Source organism: Muscardinus avellanarius (genome assembly GCF_963383645.1).
Source record: "Muscardinus avellanarius genome assembly, chromosome: 4".
Taxonomy (NCBI): domain Eukaryota; kingdom Metazoa; phylum Chordata; class Mammalia; order Rodentia; family Gliridae; genus Muscardinus; species Muscardinus avellanarius.
Genome location: NC_137789.1, coordinates 103,856,139 through 103,881,356, shown reverse-complemented (window position 1 = coordinate 103,881,356; position 25,218 = coordinate 103,856,139). Strand labels below are relative to the sequence as shown.

Sequence of the window (25,218 nt, the reverse complement as noted above, 5' to 3'; positions counted from 1 at the left end):
ATCTTCAGGTCTGTTTTGTTTTTTATCTTGAAACAGGATCTTGCTAGATTGCTGAAGGCCATTCTAAATTGCTGAGGCTGGTCTTAAACCTGTGATCCTCCTTTCTCAGCATTCCAAGTGTTGGGATTACAGGTGTGCGCCACCACACTGGGCTCTCGCGGGCCCATAGCAGTATCTAGATCACAACCTGAGGACGGGCTGAGCTGCTTCAGGCATCATAGGTCCAGACTCTCAACTGAAACCCAGAGGTCCCCTCCTCCCTCCCTGGACCCTGGTCCAAAGCTCAGGTTGTGGCTGTCCAGCAGGGGGCCTCAGCCACTCCAGCCTCCTCTCCTCCCTGTGGAGGGCTGGCCCACAGTGACTATGCTCAAACAAAGTGTCCCTGAGTGCTCGTGTGGTCAACAGCCCCATTCTGTGAGCTACCCAGCCTGCTCTTTACCCCGACTGAGGAGGTGAATGAAGCTCACAGAGACCCAGGGACCATCAGGATGACACAGCCCATGCGGGCCAGGCCACTTGCTGCCAGTTCAACCCCCTCTGTCATGGCAGCCAATCCACAGCCAACACCTGTGCCTCCTGGGGGGCCACACACTAAGGTGTGTAGGCTAAAAGCAAAGGAGCATGTCAGGCAGGGTCTTGGGGAACGGGAACCCCATCCCCGTCCTGTCAAGGGAGCAGACTTCATCTTAGAGAGCAGCTGCAGGCTGCAGGTGACTGGCTACCTCAGAATCACCAGATCATTCCTTTAAAAGCAGGACAGAGTCTGTGATTCTCCAGTGGGACAAGAATGTGGCCCAGGAAATTTATTTATTTATTTATTTGTTTGTTTGTTTATTTATTTGCATTACTGGAGATAATAGAATTCAGAGGCATTCTACCTTCTAGCTACACACCCATCTTTTTTTTTTTAATTTTGAAACAGGGTTTCGCTGAGACCTTGGTTGCTAAGGGTTTCTCTAAGTTGCTGAGGCTGGTCTCAAACTTGTAATTCTTCTATCTCAGCCTCCCAACTACAGACGTTACACCAGCATGCTTTGCTGGGGAATCGATTTTGTAAAGTACCCTAATGACTTCGCATGTAGCTTAGGTTTGACTGTGCCTCTATATTAGCATCTGCGGCTGCTTGCACGAAAGCTCTTCCCTGTGCATGGCCCGATTCCTTGTATTTTCTGTTCTTTGTTACCACAAGCCTTTGTTATGCCTTGGGAGGTGATTTCATCCCCTCTGAACAGAGAGAGTGGCTTCGTCTCCCATGGGGTGAGCATCATTCTGTCCTTACAGGGGGGTACCTCCCCCATCCTTATCCTGGTCTGAGTTCTGCCATGTCTAGCAGGTGGGGATGGGATTCTGAAGATGAGCTTGAGTCCTCAGAAGGCACCTGCACATCCTCTCAGGTCCTCCATCCCCACAGAGCCACGCCTCAAAACTGTGGCCTTCCTGAACCCAGGAGAAGCTAACACCGTTATCCTGGTCTGGAAATTTAATTAGACATTCGGCCCTGAGTCTGGAAGACTACAGTGCTTGTCAATTTGTAGGAAAAGGATGGCCAGCTGGAAGAGCTGGCTTTCCTGGGCGCTGCATGGAGATTCTGCGAACAGACCTCACAGGCAGGCGCTCTTCATTTACACAGTCCCGTAAACATTTATCCCCAGCAGCCAATTAGAGATGAGCCACTGCTTTCCAGGAAGAAAGAGGCAGAAGGCAGCCCAGCTGCGGAGGCCCTGGTCATGCTTTACAAGAGCTCCTCGGGATGGGGCATTTTGCTGTTTAAATATTGTCATCCAGAGGAAGCAAGTCTGCTGGCTTTAAACCAATTACACATTAGCAGCAACAGCCTCTGATTTAATTGGCCTATGAATACCTCTTGCACTCTTGAGATAGTGTGATTTCTTTCCCTGGGGAGGGCCTGAGGCCACGCCTCCCTCCCAACAGAAGCTCCGAGGCCTTTTTGGACAAGTGGACCAGGGCGAGGGCCCGCCCTGTTGCTCTCCTGTGGCCCGGGCTTCTGGGTCGGAGGCAGGGAGATGGCAGCCTGTCCCATGGAAGAGCCACGGGCATGGTGCTAAGCAGATGGCCTGCTGCCTGGTGCCCCAAGAGCACTGGCTAAGTAGTAGCTCTTATTAGATTTAGGGAAACACTCTGGGGATGCTTTGCCCAAGGCTCATAGCCTCTCTGGAAAAATCTAGTCAACTTGGAAATTGGCACCTGTTGAACGTGCACTGCTGTGTGGGTCAAAGGCAGTGGCCAGGGACCCGGGTCTGGACGGCCTTTGCTCGCCGGGTGCTGGCCTAACCCTTCCTAACCTTAGGAACTCCAGGGTGCGGGCTGCTTCCCCTGCGTTCCTCATCCACACACCTTTCCTCTCTAAGATCTCCCTGGTCACTAGCTCTCTGGCCTTCGCTTTCCACTTTTTGCATAGCACAATAAAATTGGGGATACAGGGTGGTTTTTTGTATTACCTACCACACTTCTTTCCAGTTCTGGAAGCATGGAAGCTCTTTGTCTTCTGCTTTTGTCTTCAAAATTTCAGCCCTACCTGCTTAGCTCCTAACCTGTTGAGTAGGAGCCTCCACATAAGCCCTAACACAGCTGTGGTCTGGAAGGTAATTCAACAAAAGTAAATCAATCTCTCTCTCTCTCTCTCTCTCTCTCTCTCTCTCTCAAATCCCGAAGCATTCTATCTCTCAGCTATACCCCCAGCCCTATTTCATTTATTTTTATTTTTTTAGGTACTGGGGATGGAACCCAGGGGCATTCTACCTCCTAGCTACACTCCTAACCCTGTTTTTTTATTCTTTATTTTGAAACAGAGTTTCAAAGGCTCTCACTAAGTAGCTGAGGCTGTCCTTGAACCATGATCCTCCTGTTTCAGCCTCCCAAATATTGGGATTACAAGCATGCGCCACCATGCCCAGCTCCATTTTTTTTTTTTTTTCTGAAACTTGGGTCTCACAACATTGCTAAGGCTGGCCTAAAACCTGCTATCCTCCTATCTCAGCCTCCCAAGTACTAGGATTGCAGGTGTGTACCACTGTACCCTGCTCCAACAAAGGCCTCTTATTCTCGGAGGCCTGTTAGGACAATATAACCCGCTACAGTGAAGCCCGGCCACAATAACTGGTTGCAGGAAGTTTCTCCCCTCCTCTGAGACAGGGCAGTTGCCTTCCTTTGCTACTTCCTTGTCTGCTTTTCCCAGGGGCCTTGCTGTGTGAGAGATAATCTAACAGCCAAGGCAAGCTGACCTCACCTGGTTTCACTGAAACTGAATTCCTTCTGAGATCACAAACCCATCTTCAAGCTTTGCAGACCTACATGGGCTTTGCAGGTCACTTTAGATAGCACTCCACCCTGTCCTTTGGGCCAACACCATCTTTGTCCCAGCCAGACTCCTGGTAGATACTGGAATAAAATGTTGTTCCTTAATCCTTGTCTGGCCTGTTTCTTCTTGGCATTTGCTCTAACAAGTCCCATTTTTTTTTTCCTCTGAAAGCATCCCACCCTTCCATCCATCTCCACCATCCCCATCCACAATCCTCTTCTTGAATCCCTTCTTGGCACTGGTCTACCAGCCATGAACTCACCCATCCTGCTAGAAACACTTCCCTTAATCCTCAGTCTCTTCAGGAAAACTCTCCATTTTTTCCTGGTGTGTGTGTGTGTGTGTGTGTGTGTGTGTGTGTGTGTGTAATAGGGTCTTGCTAAATTTCTTTGTGTTGGCCTTAAACTTGTGATCCTCCTGTCTCAGTCCCCCAAATTGTTATAGTTAAGATATATTTTTTAAATATCCTCTAAATAGCTCACTTATTAATATTCAGGGTTGCTATAATTGTCTTGAGGGTTGGAATCCCAGCAGTGGATAAATTCATTGCAACGGATTTACCTGGGGGGTACCTGATAGGTCCGAAAGATGTGGCTGGGAGGGGTGGGTCCCTGGGGGAGGGGCCTTGAAGATTACAGAAATAGTTCCTCCTCCCACTGCATTCTCTCTCCCCCTCTCCCTCTCTCTCTCCTTCTCTCCCCCTACTCCCTCTCCCTCTTTCCCCCTCTCTCCCTCTTTCTCTCTCGCTCCCTCCCTCCTTCCCTCTCTCTTGTTTCAGACCTCCATGATGTGAGCACAGCCCATGAGCCCTTCCTCTCTCCACCTCCTGCCATCATGCCCTGAGATCTGTGGTCCCCAACCTCTCATGGACTGAAACTGAAAACGTAAAAAAATTCCTCTTTCTTCTAAGTTACAGGGTCACTTTTATATTCTAGCTACGAGGATGCTGACCAGAATACAAGTACTGGGATTATAGGTGTACGCCACCGAGCCTGGCTTTTCTGCTCCTTTTAATGTCCAAACATAGTCACTGTTCTTCCTCACTGACGGCCTCACCAACAGTCTTTTTCTGCCACTGGACCATTCCCACTTCCACCAAATCATTCATTCTTCCTGTTCCTCCAGCCAGACGCTTGTCAGGCTCACTGGCGATGTCAAGGTTGCCAAGCTCCGCGTCTCCTCTGCGCTGTGCCTTTTGGAGCTCCCGACACATCGCATCTCATGTGGCTGGCCATCTTCCTCTTCCCTCCCCATCTGTGACTCATTTCCCGCTTTCCCTTTACTTCTTGAGCTGCTGTTTTCTACTCCCTTTCCCTCTTTCTCTGCTCGACCCCTGAAACCTTGTTCTTCTATTTCTAGATGATCTCATCCTGGTCCATGACTTTAAACATCATTTAGATGCCGATGGCTTTCAAATTTATATCTGTGTACTGACCTCTCCCTTGGGCTCCAGACACATCCATCTAACCTGACATCTCCACTTAGATGACTCAAAGCATCTCAAATCAAACACGCTCTGACAGGATCCTCCCCCATCCCCACACCAAGGATCGACCCCAAGGCACTGTGCCACTGAGCTTTACCTCTTTTGGGTGGTATGGGGGATTGATCCCAGAGGCATTTTACCTACATCTCAAGCCCTTTTTATTTTTATTTTGAAACAGGGTCTTACTAAGGTGCTGAGATTCTCGCTAAGTTGCTGAGGCAGGCCTTGAATTTGCGATTCTCTGATCTCAGCCTCCCAAGTACTGAGATCACAGGCATGCCACACCTGACCGAAAGGATCTTTATGCCCTCTTCCCACGTTGCTTCCCGTCTCTGTAAATGGTACCACCATCTCCTCTGTGACGTAGAAAATACAGGAATCTCTTTGGTTTCCTTTTATCTTTCCAATGTTTCTGCCTTGAGATACATCTAGACTTAAGCACATCTTTCCATCTTCACTCTCAACCCATGCTGTCATGCTCTTTCACTTGGAAACAGAAATCAGTTCCTAAGTGGTCTCCCATTTCCCCTTCATTGGCCAGGGAAGGAAGGCGGTCCCTCTCCTCAGGAGGATGTAGTTCTTGCAATGGGGGCTAACACAGTCAGCAGGTGCTAACTGGATTAATCTCTGCCCAAGGGGAGGAGCACATGTCCCCTCCTTTCTGCAACTTCTCTCTGAAGCAGCACTTCCATTCAGAAAGCCAGATCAAGTACCATTAACAAATTAATTTCATTTAGATCAGCCCAAACGCTCTGACCCCAAGGCAATCCTGGTCAGTCTTCTCGGGTCTGGTCTGCTAATAAAGTGGAAACCAGGCTGCAAGCAGAGGCGATTATTTTGATGCCTGTCTCTGTCCCTGGAGGGGAGAGGAGTGAGATTCTCCAGTCTCCCGAAGGAATTAAGTCACTTGCAAATGCTAACTTATTAATTCCCCAATGTGGCCCTTGAGCAGCGAGTCAGCTCACACATCCCCCTGGCTCCTGCAGCGCTCTGTTTAGGACCAAGCATTCAACAGGCGCCCAATAACTGGATAAAAGACTAATTGGCTGACAATTGGGAAGTGAGTCTGGGGCCTGGCATCCTTCATAACTCTTCATTCTTTTATTTAACAGATGCGATCAGGCTGCTATCCTGACTGACACAGCTGACTCAGACATTAAACTCGACAGGACATGTTATCTTGGTCCATAGACTACAGCAGGAAAACAGAGGTTCAGCACTAGCCAAACAAATGCCAAGCTTCCCTCAGAGAGCTTTCCCAATCAAAAAGTGGGTAATTGAAGTAAATAGACACTTCCCAAAGGAAAAACTACAAATGGCCAATGAATATGCAAAAACTGTCCAGCATTATTAGCAATCAGGGAAATGCAAATCAAAACCACACCGAGATTCCAATAACTCCAGTTAGAATGACAATTATTAAGACACAAACAATAGTAAATGCTGGCAAGGATGTGGGGAAATAAAAACTCTTATCTACTGTTGGTTGGATTGTAAATGACTGCCACCACTATGGAGATCAGTGTGGAGGTTCCTCAAAACCCTGGGAGTGGAAGCACCCTATGATACAGCTATAACATCCCTCGGTATCTTTCCAAAAGAATACAGACAGAATACTATATTGCTGCAAGTGTGCTCGTGTTTATAGTAGCACAATTCACAACAGCCAAACTGTGGAACCAGTGTAGGTATCTGTCAATAGGTGAACAGTTAACAAAACTGTAGTATATATACACAATGGCATTTTACTCAGCCTTAAAGAACAAAATGGTGTCATTTGCAGAAACATGGATGGAACTAGAGAATATTGTGTTAAGTGAGATTAGCCAGTCTCTGAAAGGTTGTGTGTTTTCTCTCATTTGTGGAAACTAGAGGGAAACTGGGAAATAAAAGGGACTTCAGATAAATGAAGAGATAGACCAGTAGAATAATGGAAGGGGACTTTGGGAGGGAGAAAGGGATGGGATTAGATAAACTCCACGAAGGAAACAGTTCAAGCAACCCTATGTATACATGTGAAGTTATCAGTACCAATTTGTGTGCATGTGCGTGTGCGTGTGTGTGTGTGTGTAACTGAGAATTGAACCCCATGGCCTCATGCACGCTAAGCAAGTGCTCTACCACTGAGCTTCCTCCCCAGCTCCATGAATACATACCAATTTCAATATCATGAATGGGGAAAAGGAGGGAATGAGGTGGATTCTGAAGGAAAACATACCAGTTGCTGAGTGCATGTATGTTTCTATTGCACTAAACCTCAACATAATGTATAATTATAATGTGCCAATAAAGGATATTTTTAAAAAAAGAGATGGGGCCCAGAAGGAGTTGGGGTTTAGCTCAGTGGCACAGTGCTTGCAGGGCTTGCTCAGGGCTTTGGGCTTGATACTCAGCACTGGAGAAAAAGTGAGACCCCACCCCAAATAAGCATGAGGGTACAGCAGGTGCTTTTGGTGTCAAGGTACCTGGCTTCCATCCGAGGTGGAAGGAGTCCTGATCTCCCCCGCCGTGGCTAATGGGGATGAGGCCATGGTGCCCGACCCTGGAGGAGGATGGTCATGAGGATGAGATGAGCCGGGACGTGCCAGGCACTGCGGCTAACCTTTCACGAGGACTGTCCTGGCCTCTGCCCACTCGCTCCTCCCGTCTGACGTCAGCAGGCCGATTGGAGGCAAGCGTTCATCCTCGTTGGATGCCATTCTGACTATCTTTCTCAACTGAGTGAACAGATCCCCCTCACTGAGACGGCGGAAATTAATGACAACGTCCAAGACAAAGAACTGTGGGGGAAACAGGTCAGACACGTCACTCCCAGGCACCAGGCCTGCGCTAAGCCTCATGGCACGCCCTGGATGGGGGTGCTCAGACCCAAGGTTCCCCAAGTAGCAGGGATAGGGGAACAGCCCAGTGCTCCTGACTGTGCTGGACTCCAAGCGGGTCCCCATCGAATAAGGCCAGATTAAACTCAGCCAAAAGTAAACTTGCTTTTGAGGTTCTTAGTCCATGTAAAACCATTCTGATAGCTGGAAATGGGGTACAAAATGGCACAAGCACTACTGTGAGCAGTGTCTATCGAAACTACACGTGCACATACTGTGACTCAGCAGTTGCCTCTGTGTGTGTGTGTGTGTGTGTGTGTGTGTGTGTGTGTGTAAGAGCAAGAGAGAGGGAGCAGGCACTGGGTATTGAATCCAGGGGTGCTTCATCTCTTAGACACACTCTCATCCCTTTTTACTTTTTTACTTTTTATTCTGAGGTAGAATCTCACTAAGTTGCCCAGGCTGGTCTTGAACCCACAATCCTCCTGGCTCAGCCTCCTGAGTCTGGGATCCCAGGTGTGCACCATTGCTCCCGGAAGTGATTGCACTTATAAATATGTGGAGTTTAGCCTATGACCTAGGAATATATACCATGTACACTGAATACATATGTAGGAGTGTGTGTATTAGCCTTTTTGTACTAGCAAAATGGTAGAAAAAGCCTCACTGTTCCTCAGGAGGGGGGTGTGTAGGTAAAATGTAGTACAGTAATCCAGCGTGGAATGAACTAGAATGTTCTAACTCCAGATAGAGGTATGGGGATAGATCTCAAAACATTGGCAAGTAAAGGGGAAAAAAAGCCAACAGATAATGCAGAAAGGAGGTTTATCCAAGTGTGTATGCACGCATGCACATATGCACACACATATGCATGTATATGCACATGCTTTGGCATGCAATCGTGCAGTGTCATCTTTCTGTGGCTTTGACGACCAGAGCCTTGGGTTTTGTGAAGCCTTCATTGCTTGGCCAGGCTGGGGCAGCCGCTCCAGCAGACCAACACGAATGTCTGACCTGCCAGTATCCACGTGGCCTGGTTCAGTGCAGGAGCCTCAAGATTGCATCTGAGCCGAGCTTGGTGTCTCACACCTGTGATCCCAGTATGTGGGAGGCTGAGACAGGTTTGAGGACAGCCTCTGCTGGTAGTGAGACTCTCATCAACCTAGTGAGACACTGTTTCAAATTAAAATTAAAATAGGACTAGGGGTGTAGGTTGGAGGTAGAACACCTCTCCACAGGTCACAGGTTCAATCTCCAGCACCAAAAAAAAAAAAAAAAAAAAAATTACTTCTGGAAGGGGAGGATACTGCACGGTGTTAGAAAATGCTGGGTTTGACTTTTGAATAAAGATAGAGAAAGGCTTAGTGGCTGGCTGGCTAGCTGTGCCAGGCAGGCTGGGCAACCCCTGCTGGCCTTCAAACCTGGGAACAGAGATTATACCTGGCAGACTTCCACTGAGCTCAAGATTTACTAAAGATGTGAGACAGGCCCCAGAAGAGAAAACTATATAACAAATGCTGGAGTGGGAGTGGGGACCTCTGAGACAGTGATCAAGCTCAGGTTTTAGCATAAACACAACAAAAACAAGAAAATACCCCCAAAACAATTAAAACAATACCTTGTTGTCAGGTGAAACTTTTTTTTTTTTGTAGTACTGGGGATGGAACCCAGGGGCATTTGACCTCTGAGCTATACCCCCAGCCCTATTTTTTATTCTTTGTTTTGAAACAGGGTCTCACTGAGTTGCAAAGGGCCTCACTAAGAAGCTGAGCCTGGTCATGCACCGCGATCCTCCAGTCTCAGCCTCCCGAATGCTGGGATTATAAGCGTGCGCCACCACTCCCGGCTTTGCAAAGCTTTGATGTATAGAATATATAGTGTGGGTCCTCCTGCTTAGTCTGTTTCCAGGCTCCGTGGAACCTCTCTGAAGGCCTGACTTCAGGGTGTAGCATGTGACCAGAGCTGGGGACCCTTTCTGCTCTTGGACAAACCACTTGTCTAAGTCTCATCTGTCATGGGAGAGATTAAAGGCTGCACTCTGAGGAGTCACTGTGAGAATTTAAATGGGGTGAAGATGTTGAAGTGAAATGAGCAGATGAGCAGGTGCAGGAGCCCAGGCCACGCGGGGCCTCGTCCATGACCCTCAGTCCATTAGTCGGGAGCCTGACTCGGCTCCCCCCGGGCTGACAAGAAAACCCGGGGTGTTTCCTAACTGGTGACTCTCCTTATTTTTAAAAACTTACCGATGCAGAGAAATAGGAATGAGCAGAAGCAGGAGACCCCACTTTGGGGTCACTGTGCCCCAGCTCACCGGCCAATTCAAGGAAGTGGGATGAGCACCCCCCCCAGAGAAGCAAGAATGGCTGAGCTGGCCACTGTGTGCCTGTCTCAGTTCCCAAGTCTGAGAGTGACTGGCCGCTCACCTGGTTGCAGCAGGCCACAATGACGTGCTCGGGCTCCGGCATGACACTGCTCTTCTGGGCCACCAGCGTGTCCCGGGTGTGGCCAGGGAGCCGGTAGGAGGAGAAGAGCCCATAGTACTGCTTCATGCAGAGGGGCTGCCCCGACAGCTGGCCCTTGGCGCAGTCGGTGGGGACCGAGTGGCTGGTGGGGGGAAAGAGGAAGGTGACAGCCGGGAGAGGACGGAGAGGAAAGAGGAAATTGGAATTGGTGCTCTTTATTTTATTTTATTTTAGTGGTGTTGGGGATGGAGCACAGACCCCTGCCTTCTTCTCTACCAAGGAGCCATGCCCCCATGCTCTTTTGCTTTTATTGAGGGTAGGTGCTGGAAATTGAACCTAGGGAGAATCTACCTCTGAGCTATACTCCAAGCCCTATTTATTTAGTGATTCATTCATTTATTTACTTATTTGTTTTGGTACTGCGGATTGAACCCAGAGGCCTTCTACCTCCAAGTTATACCCAGCCTTATTTTATTTCTTATTTGTAATCAGAGTCTCACTAAGTTGCTGACGGCCTCACTAAGTGGTCAGCTCTGGGTTCAAATCTGCGACCCTCCCATCTCAGCCTCCCAAGTACTCTGATTATAAGCATGTAGCACCACATCTGGCTTATTTTTGTATTTTGAAACAGGCCAGAAATAAAGTTCTGAGGTAAAAGTGTTCCTGGGTTCAATCCTCAGTGCAAATAAACAAACAAACAAAATCAAAGATAACCCGCTGCGCTTGGCCACACCCATGGCCACTGAGCCTGGCAGGATTGAAGAAACAGCAGCTCAGAGCAGGGAGACCACTGCCTACAGACAGCACAGTGGAGCCCACCAGGGCCTCTCTCTAACAATTCCTTCCTTCCTCATCTCCTTGCATTCTCTAGACTACTACAAACTAATTCACATCATATGTAAACATGAGGGAAGGGACATTCAAAAGATCAAGGAAGGATGACACCTATTTCAGGAAGAGAAATGTTTCGTGCCCTCCATTTTACAATAGGTGGAGGTCAGCGAGGCTAAAGGTCGTCTCAGTTCTGAGGAGTGGGCAGGGGGCAGAGCCCCTGGTTCTGTGATTGAAGCCAGGCACAAGGGCTGTAAAAAGACAAGGCCCATGCCCTCCTGAGCTCCTGTCTAGACCAGCAGGGAGACACCTGCCTAACCAGGCTGTGCCAGGGCAGGGCATAACCCTTCCCAGACTGGGCCCCAACCTACCTGTCTAGCAGAGCCTTGTAGCTGAGCACACCTGAGATGAGGCTGGCTGCAAACCTGTAAGACAGCAGAGGCCTGAGCTCACCTGCCTGGCGGTAACTCTCTCCCTGCCTCCTCCCTGCCTTTCTCCTTCTCTGTCCCTCTCTCTTTTCTAAGCTCAGCCATCACCCACCATATTTCAGGAATCAGAATGTGGCTCCTGCAGTCCCTTCTCCGGTGCTGTCCTTTACTCAAAGCCTTTGAATTCAAAATGATCCCTCTGGTGAGAACTGGGGGTGGAACAGCTTTGGGGAAGAGGCCAGGGATCACCTTGAAGGAAGGCAGGAAAGGTCCCAGAGCCAGCAGGTAAGGGCTGGATGGTGCCTTCTCCCAGGAAAGGCCAGTCCTGAGGATAGAGCAGGCTGAAGTTCTGGGAAATCCAGTCTCCAGGGAAAAGTCCCTCATTTGATGCTCTTAGTGGCTAATGAAAAGGAAAGTGCGTGTTGGGAGTGGGGGAAAGAATGGTGGAATGGTGCCAGGGACCATGTGATTTTTTTTTTTTTTTTTTTTTTTTTTTTTTTTTTTTTTTTTTTTTGGTGGTACTGGGGTTCCTGGAAGCCCTTCTACCTCCAGGCTACACTCCCAGACCTATTTTATTTGGAAATAGGGTCTCCTAAGCCAGTGCAGCTGGCTTCGAACCTGCGTGATCCTCCTGTCTCTGCCTCCCACGGGGATTACAAGTGTGTGCGCCACCAAGCCTGGCCCCAGCCCTAGTTTTTATTCTTTATTTTGAAACAGTGTCTCACTGAGTTGTGAAGGGCCTAAGTAGCTACAGCTGGCCATGAACCTATGATCCTCCTATCTCAGCCTCCCAAATGCTGAGATTACAAGCATGAGCCACCACACCCAGCTTGAACCATGTGATCTTAACTGTCCACATATGACAAAGCCATAAGTGGGTCTCACAAACCATTTCAGAAATTCCTCCCTCCACGTGCATCCAGGAGGTCCTGGCTGCAGGGACAATGGGAAGGGCTGCCCTATCCATCACTGGCCTGTGGGTCTTGAGGGGTGAGGGTCTTCCTAGCATGGTTGAGCCCTGACTCTTCTCCCTGGACCACATTGTCCTGCCCTCTTTCTGAACTGTCCCCACTGTGTGCCTCTTCCAGATTTTGCCAGCAGAAACCCTGACACACTCAGCAGGGAGACCCTCCCACCTGCCCCACCCGCCATCAGCCGGCCCAGAGGCCCTTCCAGCAGCTCAGTGAGCTCTGAAATTGCAGCAGATGGCACGGCTCTGGCAGCGGAGGCTGGCAAGGAGGAACGTTTCCATCCCTCTGGAGCCCCTGTTTGGAATCAGGGCTCTGGAGCGGCAGAGGCCCCTCACTCAGGCAGCCTGGGGCAGTGGATTCCAGCTCCAGGACTGGGGTGGCAAAAGGCATCCCCCCTTCCAGGGACTCATCCAGGTCAAGCCTGCTGTGGGGATCAGTGGAACCTATGACCTCTATTGTGCCCATTTTGAGGAAGATGGTGTGTTTATACCTGAGCATAGCCATGCCCAGCCCCCTTTCTAGCCCCATGGTCTGGACCTGGATCAGCAATGTCTTAAGGGATTTTAGCCCCAGAAAACTCAGCTGATGCATACACTTGGATCTTCCTTGTGCTGGGGTCGGGTCCCCTGCCTTGGACAGGCTCCCAGGCTGCCTGCTCAGGAGTGCGATGGCCTCACCTGAGCTGGTCATTGGTGTCCTGGAAATGCTGTCGAGCAAAGATCACCGCAGGGCTGGAGTTGACCGGCAGAGCCAGGCGGTTATTGAGATACATGTCATTCAGCCAGTACTCTGACACCTGCAGGGGACAAGGGCAAGAGGCGCTGTTCTGGGTGTTTGGTGGCACGTCCTGGTCTCCTGCCTGTCCTTATGTGGGGCTCATCCTACCTTTCCCTCTGCTGCTCCCCTGATCTCATTTCTGTCTCCATCTTCTCCAAGCCTTGTCCCCATCTTTGTATCCCTTCCCATCTAATCTCCCACCTCGATTCCCATCTTTCTCATATTCCTGTTTTCCATCTCTGTCCCTCATCTGATGTCCTGCATCTTGCTTGACCTTTACTCTTTTATTTTTGTTTGTTGCTTTTAGTACTGGGATTGAGCCCAGAAACATCCTACCTCTGGGCTATACCTTCAACCCTTTTTACCTGAGGATCTCACTAAGTTGCTGGGGCTGGCTTCTGATCCTTTTGTCTCAGCCTCGCAAGTACTGGGATCACAGGCATGTGCCACACTGCCTCGCTGATCTTCCTTCACTCTTGCCCTTTGCTGCCCCCCACCATGCTGCCTGCCTGTTCCCGTCTGTCCTTTATTTCTGTTTCCCACCTGCTCCATCTGTGTTACTTACCTGCTTCTCCCCAGACCCCTCCATCTGTCTCCACATCTGCCTCCTGCATCTCTCCGTGGGTCCCTTGTCAGCCCCTCCCAGCAACCCTTACCCAGTTGGCTGTCTTCTCTTGTCGCTCCAAGAGTTTCTGCTGCAGGGTCTCACCAAGGCCACCAGGGGCCCCAAACCGCTGCACGATGGCCTGGCTCTTCCTGAACTGTTCCTGGGGCACCAGGTGCTGCATGCACTGCAGGTAGGTGGCCAGCGTCTGCTGCAGCGGGGGCACTGGCAATTTGGGCAGCCCCTGGAAGAGAGGGTCACAGGTGCTCACTGGGTCTGTGCTTCTGTGCGCCCTCGAATTGATCCCCAGAATGTCTCATTCTGTCCCATTTCTGTTTTCTATTCTGGGACTTGTTCATTTCTAAGATTTGGCTCAGCAGAACCATAATAATGCTCCTGTCCATGCTCCTCACTATGCGGGAGTCCCCAGAAGGCACAAAGGACAGAGGAAAAGACCTTGATGTTGGCATCAGCTGGACCTAGATCCCAATGCTGAGTAGCTGTGTGACCTTGGGCAAGTCCTCCTCCTTGTCAGGGTCTTCCCATGTAAAATAAGCCTCTCACAGGATCAAAGGTATAACACATGGAAGTACTTGCAAGCCATCAAGGAGAGGTCTAAGACAAAAGATTACTGATACTGTTTTTGATATTGTTGGTTGTTGGTCACTCTTCATTTAGGAATTGTTCCCAGCTCTAACTGATCTCTGGAATGGGAAGGGTGCTTTTTTTTTTGTGGTACTAGAGATTGAACCCAGGGCCATTATACCTCTGAGTTACATCTCCAGTACTATTTTATATTTATTTATTATTTGTTTATTTTTATTAAGAAAATATTTTGAAGCCAGGCATAGTGGAGCATGCTTGTAATCCCAGTGCTTGGGAGGCTGAGACAGTAGGATCATGGTTAGTGCAGAGCCTCAGCTTCTTAGTAAGGCCCTCTGCAACTTAGTGAAACCTTGTTTCAAAATTAAAAAAAAAAATAGGGCTGGTGGTGTAGTATTTATTTATTTATTTATTTATTTATTTATTTATTGCGCTACTGGGGATGGAAACCAGGTGCATTGTACCTCCGAGCCACACACCCAGCCCTATTTTTCAGTCTTTTTATTTTTGAAACAGGGTCTCACTGAGTTGCAAAGGTTTTTGCTAAGTAGCTAAGGCTGTCCACGAACAGTGATCCTCTGGTCTCAGCTTCCTGAATGTGGGATTACAAGCGTGTGCCACCACACCTGGCTACACCCCAGACCTACTTTATTTTATTTTTTTTAACTTTGAAACAGAGTATCCCTGTTAAGTTACTGTGTGCTGGCCTCAAATTTGTGATCCATCTGTCTCAGCCTCCCAAGTACTGGGATTATAGGCATGCACCACTGTGCCTGGTTGGGAAGGGTGCTTTTATGGAGAGATTGGATGGGTCAAGACAGCTTTGGTTTGCCAGGCATGATGGTACAAGCCTGTAACCACAGTGCTTAAGAGACTGAGGCAAAAGGTTTAAGGTCAGCCTCAGCAACTTAGTGAGGCCCTCAACAATTCAGTGAGATCCTGTTTCAAAATAAAATAGGGTTGGGAGTATAACCTGAGACAGAATGCCTCTGGATTCATCCTTCAGTGTTAAAAATGGAAGACAGCTGGGATGAAAGATATGGTTCGCTGCTCCTCTAATGATCACAGATCTACAAGGTGGAAAGGTGGCTCTCCCTGGGCTCCTTGTAGCAGCTCTCTGTTCTGACAGCCAGGCGGGGTGTTCTGTTCAGTGTGGAGTTAGGCATGGGAAGGGGTGCAGGAGGTCTTTCCTCCTGTTTCCAAATGTTGGCACATCCTCCACAGGACCTACGTGACAACTCTTATCCGAGAGGGACATGGAAGGAATTACATGAGAGAAATAGCTGGCATGTCACAGAATGTTGTGATGTTACCAGCTGTGGTCCTTCCAGGGAAAATCCTAAGAGGAAACCTAAAATTTTTGTCAGCCTCTAAGTGCAGCCAGAGTCAGGAAGAACCCCACGCTGTTCTACTTTCTGAACACTGTGCTCCCCAGCCCCACCCTGAATTCATTTTTGTCACATAGTCAGGATGAGGGCTTTTGTCTTATATACACGTGAAGACACTGAGGTCCAGAGAAGTGGAAAAACTAGTCTAAGGTGGCAGAGCCTAGAGCTAAAATCAATCTACAGCCAATATCCAGTTTGCTTTTCTCTTCTCTAGAGCCTTTTCCCAACATAGGAAAACAGGACTTTTTTTTTTTTTTTTTTTTTTTTTTTTTTTTGGTGGTGGTGGTGCTGGGGTTCCTGGAAACCCTTCAATCTCTGGGCTACACTCTCAGACCCATTTTTATATTTTTAATTGGAAACAGGGTCTCTTAAGCCAGCAAGGCTGGCTTCAAATCAGCATGATTCTCTTGTATCTACTTCCCAAGCATGTGGATTACATGTGGCGTGCGCCGCCACACCCGGCAAAAACAGGACTTTTAATATTATTGCTTAAAATAGGAAGGGCAGCACATTCCTGTACTTCCAGTGCTTGTGAGGCTGAAACAGGAGTATTGCAGGTTAGAGTCCAGCCTCTGCAACTTAGTGAGACTCTGTCTTAAAATAATAAAAAAAAAAAAACATGAAAAGGGCTAGGAAGTGTACCTGGGTTCAATTATGTTTTTATATGATAATACAATGCATATATTATATATTATTGCTTAAATGGTACAGAACTGGCAGACTCTGAGGTGCCTTCCTTCAGGTATTTTTCCTCTGTGGATGATAAATTTCCACAAGGCAGCCAAGGAGGGCCCTGGAAAGCATTCCCTACTCTGCTCCTGAACCTGTACCCTGGGCCAAGGCAGAGAGTTTTCCTGATGGATAAAGACAATTCCTTTCTGTCTGATCCTGTCTCTAGAGTGCTGCTCTGATGGGGGGGGGGGTCTTGTGTGCCAACTATGAGCTGTTTCTGCTCTGGGGAACATGTGGGCTTGTGAGGACCAGTCTGAGCAGCAGCCGGCCCTGCTTGAACCACTCCCAGGGAGCCATGTCCAGCCTCTACCCAGCTGCTGTTTCCTCCTCCTCCTGTGTCCATTGGTGTTCAATGTGGTTGGTAGGCAGGCAAACATCTGTTCAACAGTGCTCTCAGGTGTGACTGGAGCTTCCTCTCCCCCTACAAATAGCTACCCTTCTTTGGGGCTCTCACTGCATACTGGGGCTCAGCCTGGATAACAGGGAACCAGAAATGAATAAAAAGGAATGAATCCTTTTTCATTCAGCCTGGAGGGGGCTCTTCTCTAGACCTCTCTGGCCCTGAACCAGGGACTTTGGGTTCTAGAGTCACATAGCCGTACACATTTCTGGGCTGGAGGTAACAGCAGACATGTTAGTCAGCTACAGAAATTGAGAGGCTAAGGCAGGATAGTAAGCAACTTCAAGGAAGGAAGCCAGGAGGTTTATATTAGGGGTACAAAGGAAGGCAGGGTGAGGGAGAAGAGAACCATAGCCATAGATGTGTGTCGGGGGGGCACAGTGATAAGTGCCTGGAATCCCAATACTTGGGAGGCTGAGACAGATGGATCACAGGTTGAAGGGCATTCTCAACAACTTAGCGACTTGATGAGACCCTGTATCAAAGTAAAAATAATAATAATAATAATAATAATAATAATAATAAAAATAAAATAAAATAGAAGAGCTGGGGTGTAGCTCAGAGATAGACTGTCCCTGAGTGTTTTCCCAGTACTGAAAAAACCAAATCAAAGCATGTGTATGGGAGAGGAACCAGCGCATGGAGCAACTGGAATTGGATGTCAAGTTCCAGCACTCAAAGAATGCCAGGGAGGGGGCATCCTCTTGGACCAGTAGAAAGACCTTTTTTAATGCTTCAGGAAACACTTGTGACAGCAGCTGGGGCTTGGGATAGGGAATTCAGCCTCACCCTAACAACTGCACTGGGCTCAAAGCCAAACGAAACAGAATTTGGGTGGGGGGAGGCGAGCAGCGAAGAGTACCTGGCTGAGGTCAAGGGTTCTCCCTGGCCTGTGGATGAGGAAGTGTGTCTGTCAGGGTTCCCCAGCCCTCCGTGAGCTCCTCCAAGGCCTCCCAGACTCCTCTGCTGGCCTGGGATGGTGCTGCAGTCTGGCCTCTTGCCCAGGTGAGCACAGGGCGGGGGAATAGGCAAATGCTTGGGGCCAGTCCCGTGCAGGACTTTTCTGGAAGCAAGGGCATGTGTGGAGAGAAAGGAATACAACAGAGGGCTCCAAAGTCACTCACAGCCTCCTCCTCACTGCTGGGAGCCTTTGCAGACATCTTAGGGGGGACTTTTTCCAGGATTGGCATCTTGATGTCCCTTCTGGTTCAGAACAGCAAAGGCACAGACCTGGGGGCCAAGAAAGAGGAGGGAAGGCATCAACACAAGAGTCGCCTGGGCCTGCCATGAGCCCTTCACCTCTCACAGCCTGCCCCTGTCCTGTGAGGAGGCCAGAGCTGGACAGCAGCGACTGGGAGTCTCATTGTAGGCTCGGCTCTGATCCTGGACCCCAGGCCTATCTGGCTGACCACAGAGACTTCTCTGAGCAAGAAACAGGAGAGATTGGGTCCTGAAGTAAGCCCCCAGCTGGGACCTGCTCTCAAAAGGCTGCAGCCACCCAAGGCCAAGTGGTCACCCCAGGGCAGCATTATGGGGAGCAGGGCTGGGCTTGCCTACTCCTGTTCATGAGGGGCCATTAGCTGAGCCTTAGCATGGTTCCTGCCTGGAATATAATTGATATTTGGTTTGCGGATTAAAAATCTATTTGGGGTTTCCCCCCAATTGACTGTGAACTTCCCGAGAACAAGACCCACTATGTTCAGTGATTCATCCCTGGTTCATGGCCTGGGGCCTGGCATGGAGAAAGGAGACTTAGTTAGCCATGAATGAGACCTGCATGCCTGTGAATGAATGCACACCTGAATGCGCAGAGCCCCCTCTAAGGCCCCATGCTCCAGCAGGCACGCTGGGCTGGTCAGGAGCCTGGCAGGGAGGCCCCTGGGCCTGCTGGAAGGGCTGTGACTTGAGTAGTATCTGGTCAGCAGGTTCCAAGGGTAGATTCCATGGGAATGTGGTAAGAGATGATGTAGGAAGCCAGGTCTCAGGGCTCCCAAGAGCTGCCTGAAAAACCTGGGAGGGGGCAGATTAATTTGGAAGTTTCCATATGAGTCAGGCCAAGAGGACAAAGGCCAGTTTTTAAGGCTGTGAGGTATAACCTCTACCCTCCTAAATGCCCCTAAACCTAGGCCTGCAGGGGCACATACCTAGGATTTCCACCAAACTGCCTTCTATTCTCTTGCCAGAGCCCAGAGTTGATGCTCAGCTCATTCCAGGCCAGTTATTACCACCACTCCTACCCAGAAGTAAGTGTTCTAAGATGTCCACATGTGGCTCAGTTAGCCCAGAGCACCCAGAAAGATAAATGAAACCAGTCCCAAGGATGGAGGAGTCTGGGACTGCCTGGCCTGCCTGGGCAGGTGCAGGGTGCACCCAGCTGATGGTCTCCTGGCCCAGCTAAGCTTTGAGGAGGGCGGGACGCCTGCCTCAGACTGCAAAGCCATGAGGACAAGGTCAAGTTGGTCCTAGTCAAGGGCTGGCATTGGTCAAGAGCCCACGCCCCTTCTCACCCTGGTGGTGTGAGAAGCAGCAGTGTCACATGGAGAAAACACTAGTCAGACTTCAGAGACCCCTCATCTCAAAGATCAAGGCAGATTCCAGCCCATGAATGTCTCTGGTATCTACTCCCCCCAGTTCCTCTTCCCCCTCAGCTCTTGGCACAGCAGGACTTAAAGGGTGCCTGGTATATATGTCTTCTTCTCTGTCTAAATGGTGCCCTCCCACCCCTACTCCTGTTGGCCTGGCCATCAAAGGCTAAGAAAAGGGATGTCTGCTCCACCCTGGAGGTAACCTCTACCCATTCCGGTGAGCATCCCAAGCTGTTTCTGAGCTGTGGTCCCTCCCCTCCCTTCCCTTCTCCTCCCCTCCCCTCCCTTGTAGGGAGTTGAGTGCCTTTGGTAATTCTAGGGCACAGGATGAGACTCGTGGACCCTCCGCTGGGCAAGGAAAGCGTCTCCGTGTCTGGCAGACCCGGTTCTAGATGACTGATGGAGTCCCTAGCCCTGATGGTCTAGCCTTTCCAAGCCCAGACATCCAAACTGAGGGATCCCACTGCCTCCTGGATGCCCCCCTTCCGACGGCCAGCGCTGCCCAGGACTCAGTGGACTCCAGGTCCTGGGGCCTGAGGGCCGCCGGGGTGTTGCCCCTCCTCGGCCCTCACTTCCCAGGCTCCCTCCCCGCCGCACCCGCACTCCGCCAGACCAGCCCGATCCTTCTTACCTGCTCTCCTGGGCTCTGTCGTCTTGGCTGCTCTGCACCGAACCAAGCAGGACCGGGGGCGGGGGCTTGAGCCAGAAGGAATGGAGGGGGGGGAGCCACGTCAGCAACGTAGGGGTGTGGGCTGTGGTGTCTGGGTCCCTACTAGAGCCTACGACATCGCCGGGTCCCCGCAGCCGCCCGACTGGCTGCCAGCAAGCCGGCCGCGCCTCTCCTCGCCTCCCTCTCCCTCCTCCCTCTCCTCTCTCCCTTTTCCTCCCTCCCTCTGTCCTCCCCCTTCTCTTCTTTGCGGTCCTCCGTCGCTCACCTCCCCACCCCGCGGTCCCACCTCTCAGCCGGAAACCTGCCCTGACTGCTTCCCAGACGGTCTTCTGGACAGGCAGCTGAATTTAGGCTTGAGAAAAGGGGGCCACACTATCCCTCTCATGCGGTTGGCCCCCAGCCCTGCCTTTTCCCGTTATCCCCATTATCCCCACTACGGACATAGAACCCTAGGGAGTATCTCTCCCTGGAAATCACTGCCCCCCACCCCTGTGGCCAGGCCAGACTGAAGCCCTACTTCTCCTTACAAAATAACAACAATAATAGCGATAATAAAGACAGCTCGCTGGTCACTGCAGGACCTCCCCCTCCCTTTGTCACTCATCCTTTCTGGCACTTTGGGATGGGAGGTAGAAGGAACACAAACTTGGGCCCATCCCATAGCAGACCTAGGGCCACTTAGGGGCATTTGGCTAGAGGCAGACACCCCTCCCAGACAAAATACCACACACACAAACAGCCCACATACAGACCCTGCTCAAGCCACACAGCCAGACTCCCAGGCCAAGGACAGACATCCGCAAGTCAGCAGTGCAGGACCACCGCCCCCCCCAACACACCCAGCCACCTCTGCACACTGGAGTGAGAGGCTGTCCTGGTGTGTTCCACCGAGCGTCCCACACGACAGGAACACAAGGATGGGGAGCTGCCCTGGCCGGCTCCTTCCACCCAGGACCCACTGGGGCTGGGGTGGCACTGACTCCCACAGACCCAGCGGCTGGGACACCGCAGATGCAGGAACTGCTGTCCTCTGGTGCTTGCAGGCTCCAGCCTACTTTCAACGAACACACACAGTTCCCATTCTGTCGCTGAAAGGTGGGGCCCATTTTCCTTCCTCTGTTGGGAGCAGCTGGGCTCCTACTTCCTTCTGGAAGCCTAGACTGGCGGGTTACTCGGTGGGAAGGGGAACCTAGCCCGGGGTACTCCGAGCTCTGCGGCAGGTTGGGGTGCGTCTTCAAAGGGATAGGCGGGTACCCCGAGGGAGCTGCCCAAGGGGCTCGAGAACGATGGTGGTTCTCTCTGGCTCAGCGGAACTTGTGCTCCTTAGGCGAAAGCCCTTGTCGGATTTGCTTCCCTGTATCCTCTTTCCCCGGTAGCAAAAACAGCCACAAGCTCTCCGTTGTCCCCCAGACTCAGGGCCAGATTGGGGCTTGGAGACCCAGTCACCCTCCCCGCACCCGGGCTCTGTGCCATCCATCCCCCCCGCACCAGAAAAGACACTCGGCCTCCTCGGACAGACGTGGTTTATTAGTTCGGGCTGGAGGCACCGCGGTGCAGCAGGTCAAGTGTGTGGCACTGGGGAAAACCGAGGGAGAGACAGACAGACGCGGGGCTCAACACCCGGCAGCTCCAAGGTGGCGGCCCCGCCCACCTCCCCACCGCGGCGGGGGCGCAATTGCTTCTCCCACCGGGCGCTCTAGGCGCGGGCGCCGGGTTGAATAAGAGGAAGAGAATAGGGATGGATCTCGGAAAGTTGATTCGGGCCTGGGAAGTCAAGACTCGGGAGGGGCTGGGGTACTCGGGGCGGCGGCCTTGAGCCTGAGTCGGCCCGGGAGCTCGCAGAGCAGCGGCCACCTGGACCCAAGGGGAAGGGTGGCGGGAGGGGGACAGGGGCTGCTAGCTGCGGGTATGGTAGTAGTTGTAGTCGTCCTCGCACCCGTCAAAAGGACCAGGCGGGCTGTCAGGCTCGTCCTCCCGGCCGTGCACGGAGCGCTCGCGTAGCCGCACAGCGTCGTACAGACCCTGCGGCGGCTCGTCCAGCAGCACATCCCGCTCGGAGCGGGAGCGCGTCAGGAGGGACACCTTGCGCAGGAGCAGCAGGACGGGCGCGTAGAGCAGGTTGGCGAGGCCCATGCCAAGGCTGAGCTGCTCAAAGCCAAGCGAGTGCACGATGTGGCCTGCCACGATGGGCCCGAGCGCGTAGGCTACGGAATAGGAGATGTCGGCGATGGCATAGACGCTGCCGTAGACAGAGACGTGGCGCACGTCCACGAGGAAGGCGAGCGTGGGCAGTAGCGCCGTGTCCACGAGCGCGATGCCGAAGCAGAGGCCGCAGAGCGAGACCACTAGCGGCGCGAAGGAGTGGCAGGCGGGCACGAGGCACGAGCTGGCGCCGATCACCGCCAGCCCCAGCGCGCCGTACAGCCACTGCAGGTGTGGGTAGCGCGCCGCCAGGCGCACGGTGAGGTAGACGCCGAGGACGTGGGGCACGAAGGCCGGCAGCCAGGCCATGCCCATCTCCCACTCGGACGCCGCCATCGTGCGCTTCATCCACGTGGCGATGGTGGGCTCGAGGAAGGCCAGGGGGATGTTGCAGATGGTGAGCGCGCCCGCTACCACGGCGATGTAAGGGTCCAGCATGAGGCGGTGGATGGGCGTGCCCACCGGCAGGTTGGCCCGCGCGCGGGCCGCCGCGGAGAAGGGCTTGGCCACGGCCAGCAGCAGCAGCGCGTCGAAGAGCGACAGGGCGGCGAGCACCAGGAAGGGCACGCGCTTGCCCGCGAACTCGTAGAGGATGCCCCCGAAGGGCGGCGCCACCAGGCTCCCGAAGCTGATGAACGCCTGCGCCACGCCCAGCGCGCGGCTGCGCTCCCGCTCCTCGCAATACTTGTCGGCGATCATGGCTATGCCAGACGTGTCGGCGAAGGCCGAGCCCAGGCCCTGCAGGCTGCGCGCCGTGAAGAGCGTGGCGTAGTCTTCGGCGAAGGCGAACACCACGGTGGAGGCGAACATGACGCCCAGGCCGATGAGCAGCGGCACGTCGTAGCTCATGCGGTCAATGAAGGGCCCGCTCAAGGGGTTCACCAGCAGCTGCAGGATGGCCTTGGAGGCAAACAGCACCCCGATCTTCACGTCCTCGCTCTCGGTGGGGTAGCGGGGCCGCAGGGCCGACCGGGCGGGCCCCGCCGTCGGGGGCGCCGACGTGTTGGCGGTGTAGGCGCTGGCGTTGGCCAGAGTGGGCGGCGGCAGGGTCGGCTCCCACACCTCGGGAGCCAGGGTGGGGCTCTCGCTGCCCCCTTGCATGTGCGCGATGTAGTCGGGCACGATGGGCACGATGACCATGTACAGCATGTTGTCCAGCAGCAGCGCCACACACACGATGACCAGTACCAGGCGCCGCTGCCGCTGGGGCTCCTGCAGCGCCGAGCCCACCGCTTCCGACAGCTTGGTGGCCGCCGCCCGGGCCTGGCCGGCGGGCGCCGCGGACTCCATGCCCGCGCCCCGCTGCTCTTCCGAGGACGCCTCCGGCGGGGTCGGGAGCGGGCGTCCCGCAGTGCAGAGACCGGGTGCGGGACTTCGCGGGCGCGGTCCTGGCCGCGCAGCGCCCCCTGTGCCTCAGGTGGCTGCCGGGCGCATGTCCCCGCGTCCGGGGAGAGCCGAGGACTCCGTCCGGCGAGGCGCCGCCTCTGTCTTAGCGGATCGCTGGACCCGCCGCCGCCGGGCTCAGGTGCGGCTGGGGACGCCGGCGCCCGAGGGGCTGGGGCGGGAGGCCGGGCGCGCCGCGCCGGGACGGCGCCCCGAGCAGCCCCCGCTGCGCTGAGGCCGCCCGCGCGGGCCGAGGGGCATGCCGCCGCCGCCCCGGCTCCCTCGCCCGCCGCCGCGCTCCCTCCCCTCCCCTCCCCTCGCGCCGGCTCTTGCCTCCTCCGCCGCCGCCTCCTCTTTTTCCCCTTCCACTCGGGGCTGTGACGCGGCGAGTCCCGGCCCCCGAGTGGCGCCCCGGCCACTGGCGTCGCTCATGCTAATACGACGTCGCGGGGCGGGGGCCGGGGGCGGGGCGCGGCCGGGCCGGGGTCTGCTCCCCAGATGCGCTGGGACTCAAAGCCCCAGGGAGGGATCTTAGCGCGGAAAGGTCCCGCACCAGCCCCCGGGGATGGGTGCGCTGTGCGAGAAGCGGCCCCTCAGCACCCCCCCTCGCCCCGTTCCAGGACCTACGGGGTCAGCCACCGCTCTTCTCTTGGGAAGAGGGGCGCGGCAGCCGGCTCCCCGCGCCCCGCGAGAGGGGGGCAGCGGAGGCTGGAGATCTCCGCCTCGGCCGGCCGGATCTCGGCGCACAGCGGGCTGGGAGCCCCCGAGGTGAGCAGCGCTGCGTCCATCTGTTCTCACAGCGGGAATGCGGAGCCCAACCCGAGGGGCGCTGGGCACAGACCCCCTGGCCCCGCCCCCGTCCCCTTTCACCTCCCCCCCGGGAAGGGAGGGGGAGGCCCAGAGCCTCCTGGGCCTGGTTCCGACCCGCCAGCCCTTCGGCCGAATGTCTTTCCAGCTAATTCCCGACTATGAGCTTGTGGGGTGTAGGGGAGAAGTGGCCTCGCTCCCACGCAAGGTTCCCAATATCAGCTCGCCTATCACTCACTATCACTCACTGCCTAGACAGCCTCCCCTCTCCCCGGGCCTGGACTCTCCCAGTCGGCTTTCTCTACGCGGGTCCCCCAGCTCCGCCTCTTCTCTCTACGCTCCTCCTCACCCCCTCCCAGCTCTGACTCCTCCCAGGGCCTCTTCGCACCCACCCAACCCCTACCGAAGCTCCAGTGAATCTCCGCCCACTTTTAGATACCACCATCCCTCCCCACCCGCGATCTCCCGATCCGCCTCCCAGCCCTGGGTAGGCTCCAGAGTGAGGCGTCCGGGGTCCTCTCTTGGAACTGTAAGAAACCCGGTCTGTGCGCTGGCGCCCGCTCACCAGGCAGCGCTCAGCGGTTTTGCTGTGTTAGGGCTCCAGGGAGGCTCACCTTTGTAGAGGGCTGCACTCGCTTAGGACCCCGGTTCTCAGCTGACTGGCTGAGCTGTTCAGACTGTACTCTGGGCCTGCCGCGTCCTCAGAAGAGCTTTGACCCTGGATGGCACATCCATCATCCGGTGTTCTAGT

At 53.3% G+C, this 25,218-nt stretch overlaps 2 protein-coding genes across 2 annotated transcripts in view; both read right to left on the bottom strand.

Moving 5' to 3' along the window:
• CHAT (choline O-acetyltransferase) overlaps positions 1-18,010 on the bottom strand; it is a gene marked incomplete at both ends in the record, with an annotated part of 43,456 nt that extends 25,446 nt beyond the window's left edge. Inside the window, 6 exons of the mRNA XM_080694799.1 lie at positions 7,408-7,585; positions 10,048-10,228; positions 11,289-11,342; positions 12,994-13,112; positions 13,750-13,941; positions 17,945-18,010. Of these exons, the coding sequence (XP_080550925.1) occupies positions 7,408-7,585; positions 10,048-10,228; positions 11,289-11,342; positions 12,994-13,112; positions 13,750-13,941; positions 17,945-18,010 (790 nt within the window). The remainder of the gene's footprint in view (positions 1-7,407; positions 7,586-10,047; positions 10,229-11,288; positions 11,343-12,993; positions 13,113-13,749; positions 13,942-17,944) is intronic.
• Positions 18,011-21,971: 3,961 nt separating this feature from the next.
• On the bottom strand, positions 21,972-23,567 carry SLC18A3 (solute carrier family 18 member A3; the record flags this gene model as incomplete). Its single annotated transcript, XM_080693585.1, has 1 exon — positions 21,972-23,567. The coding sequence occupies one exon, from the start codon at positions 23,565-23,567 to the stop codon at positions 21,972-21,974; it is 1,596 nt and encodes a 531-aa protein (XP_080549711.1).
• Positions 23,568-25,218: the final 1,651 nt, after the last annotated feature.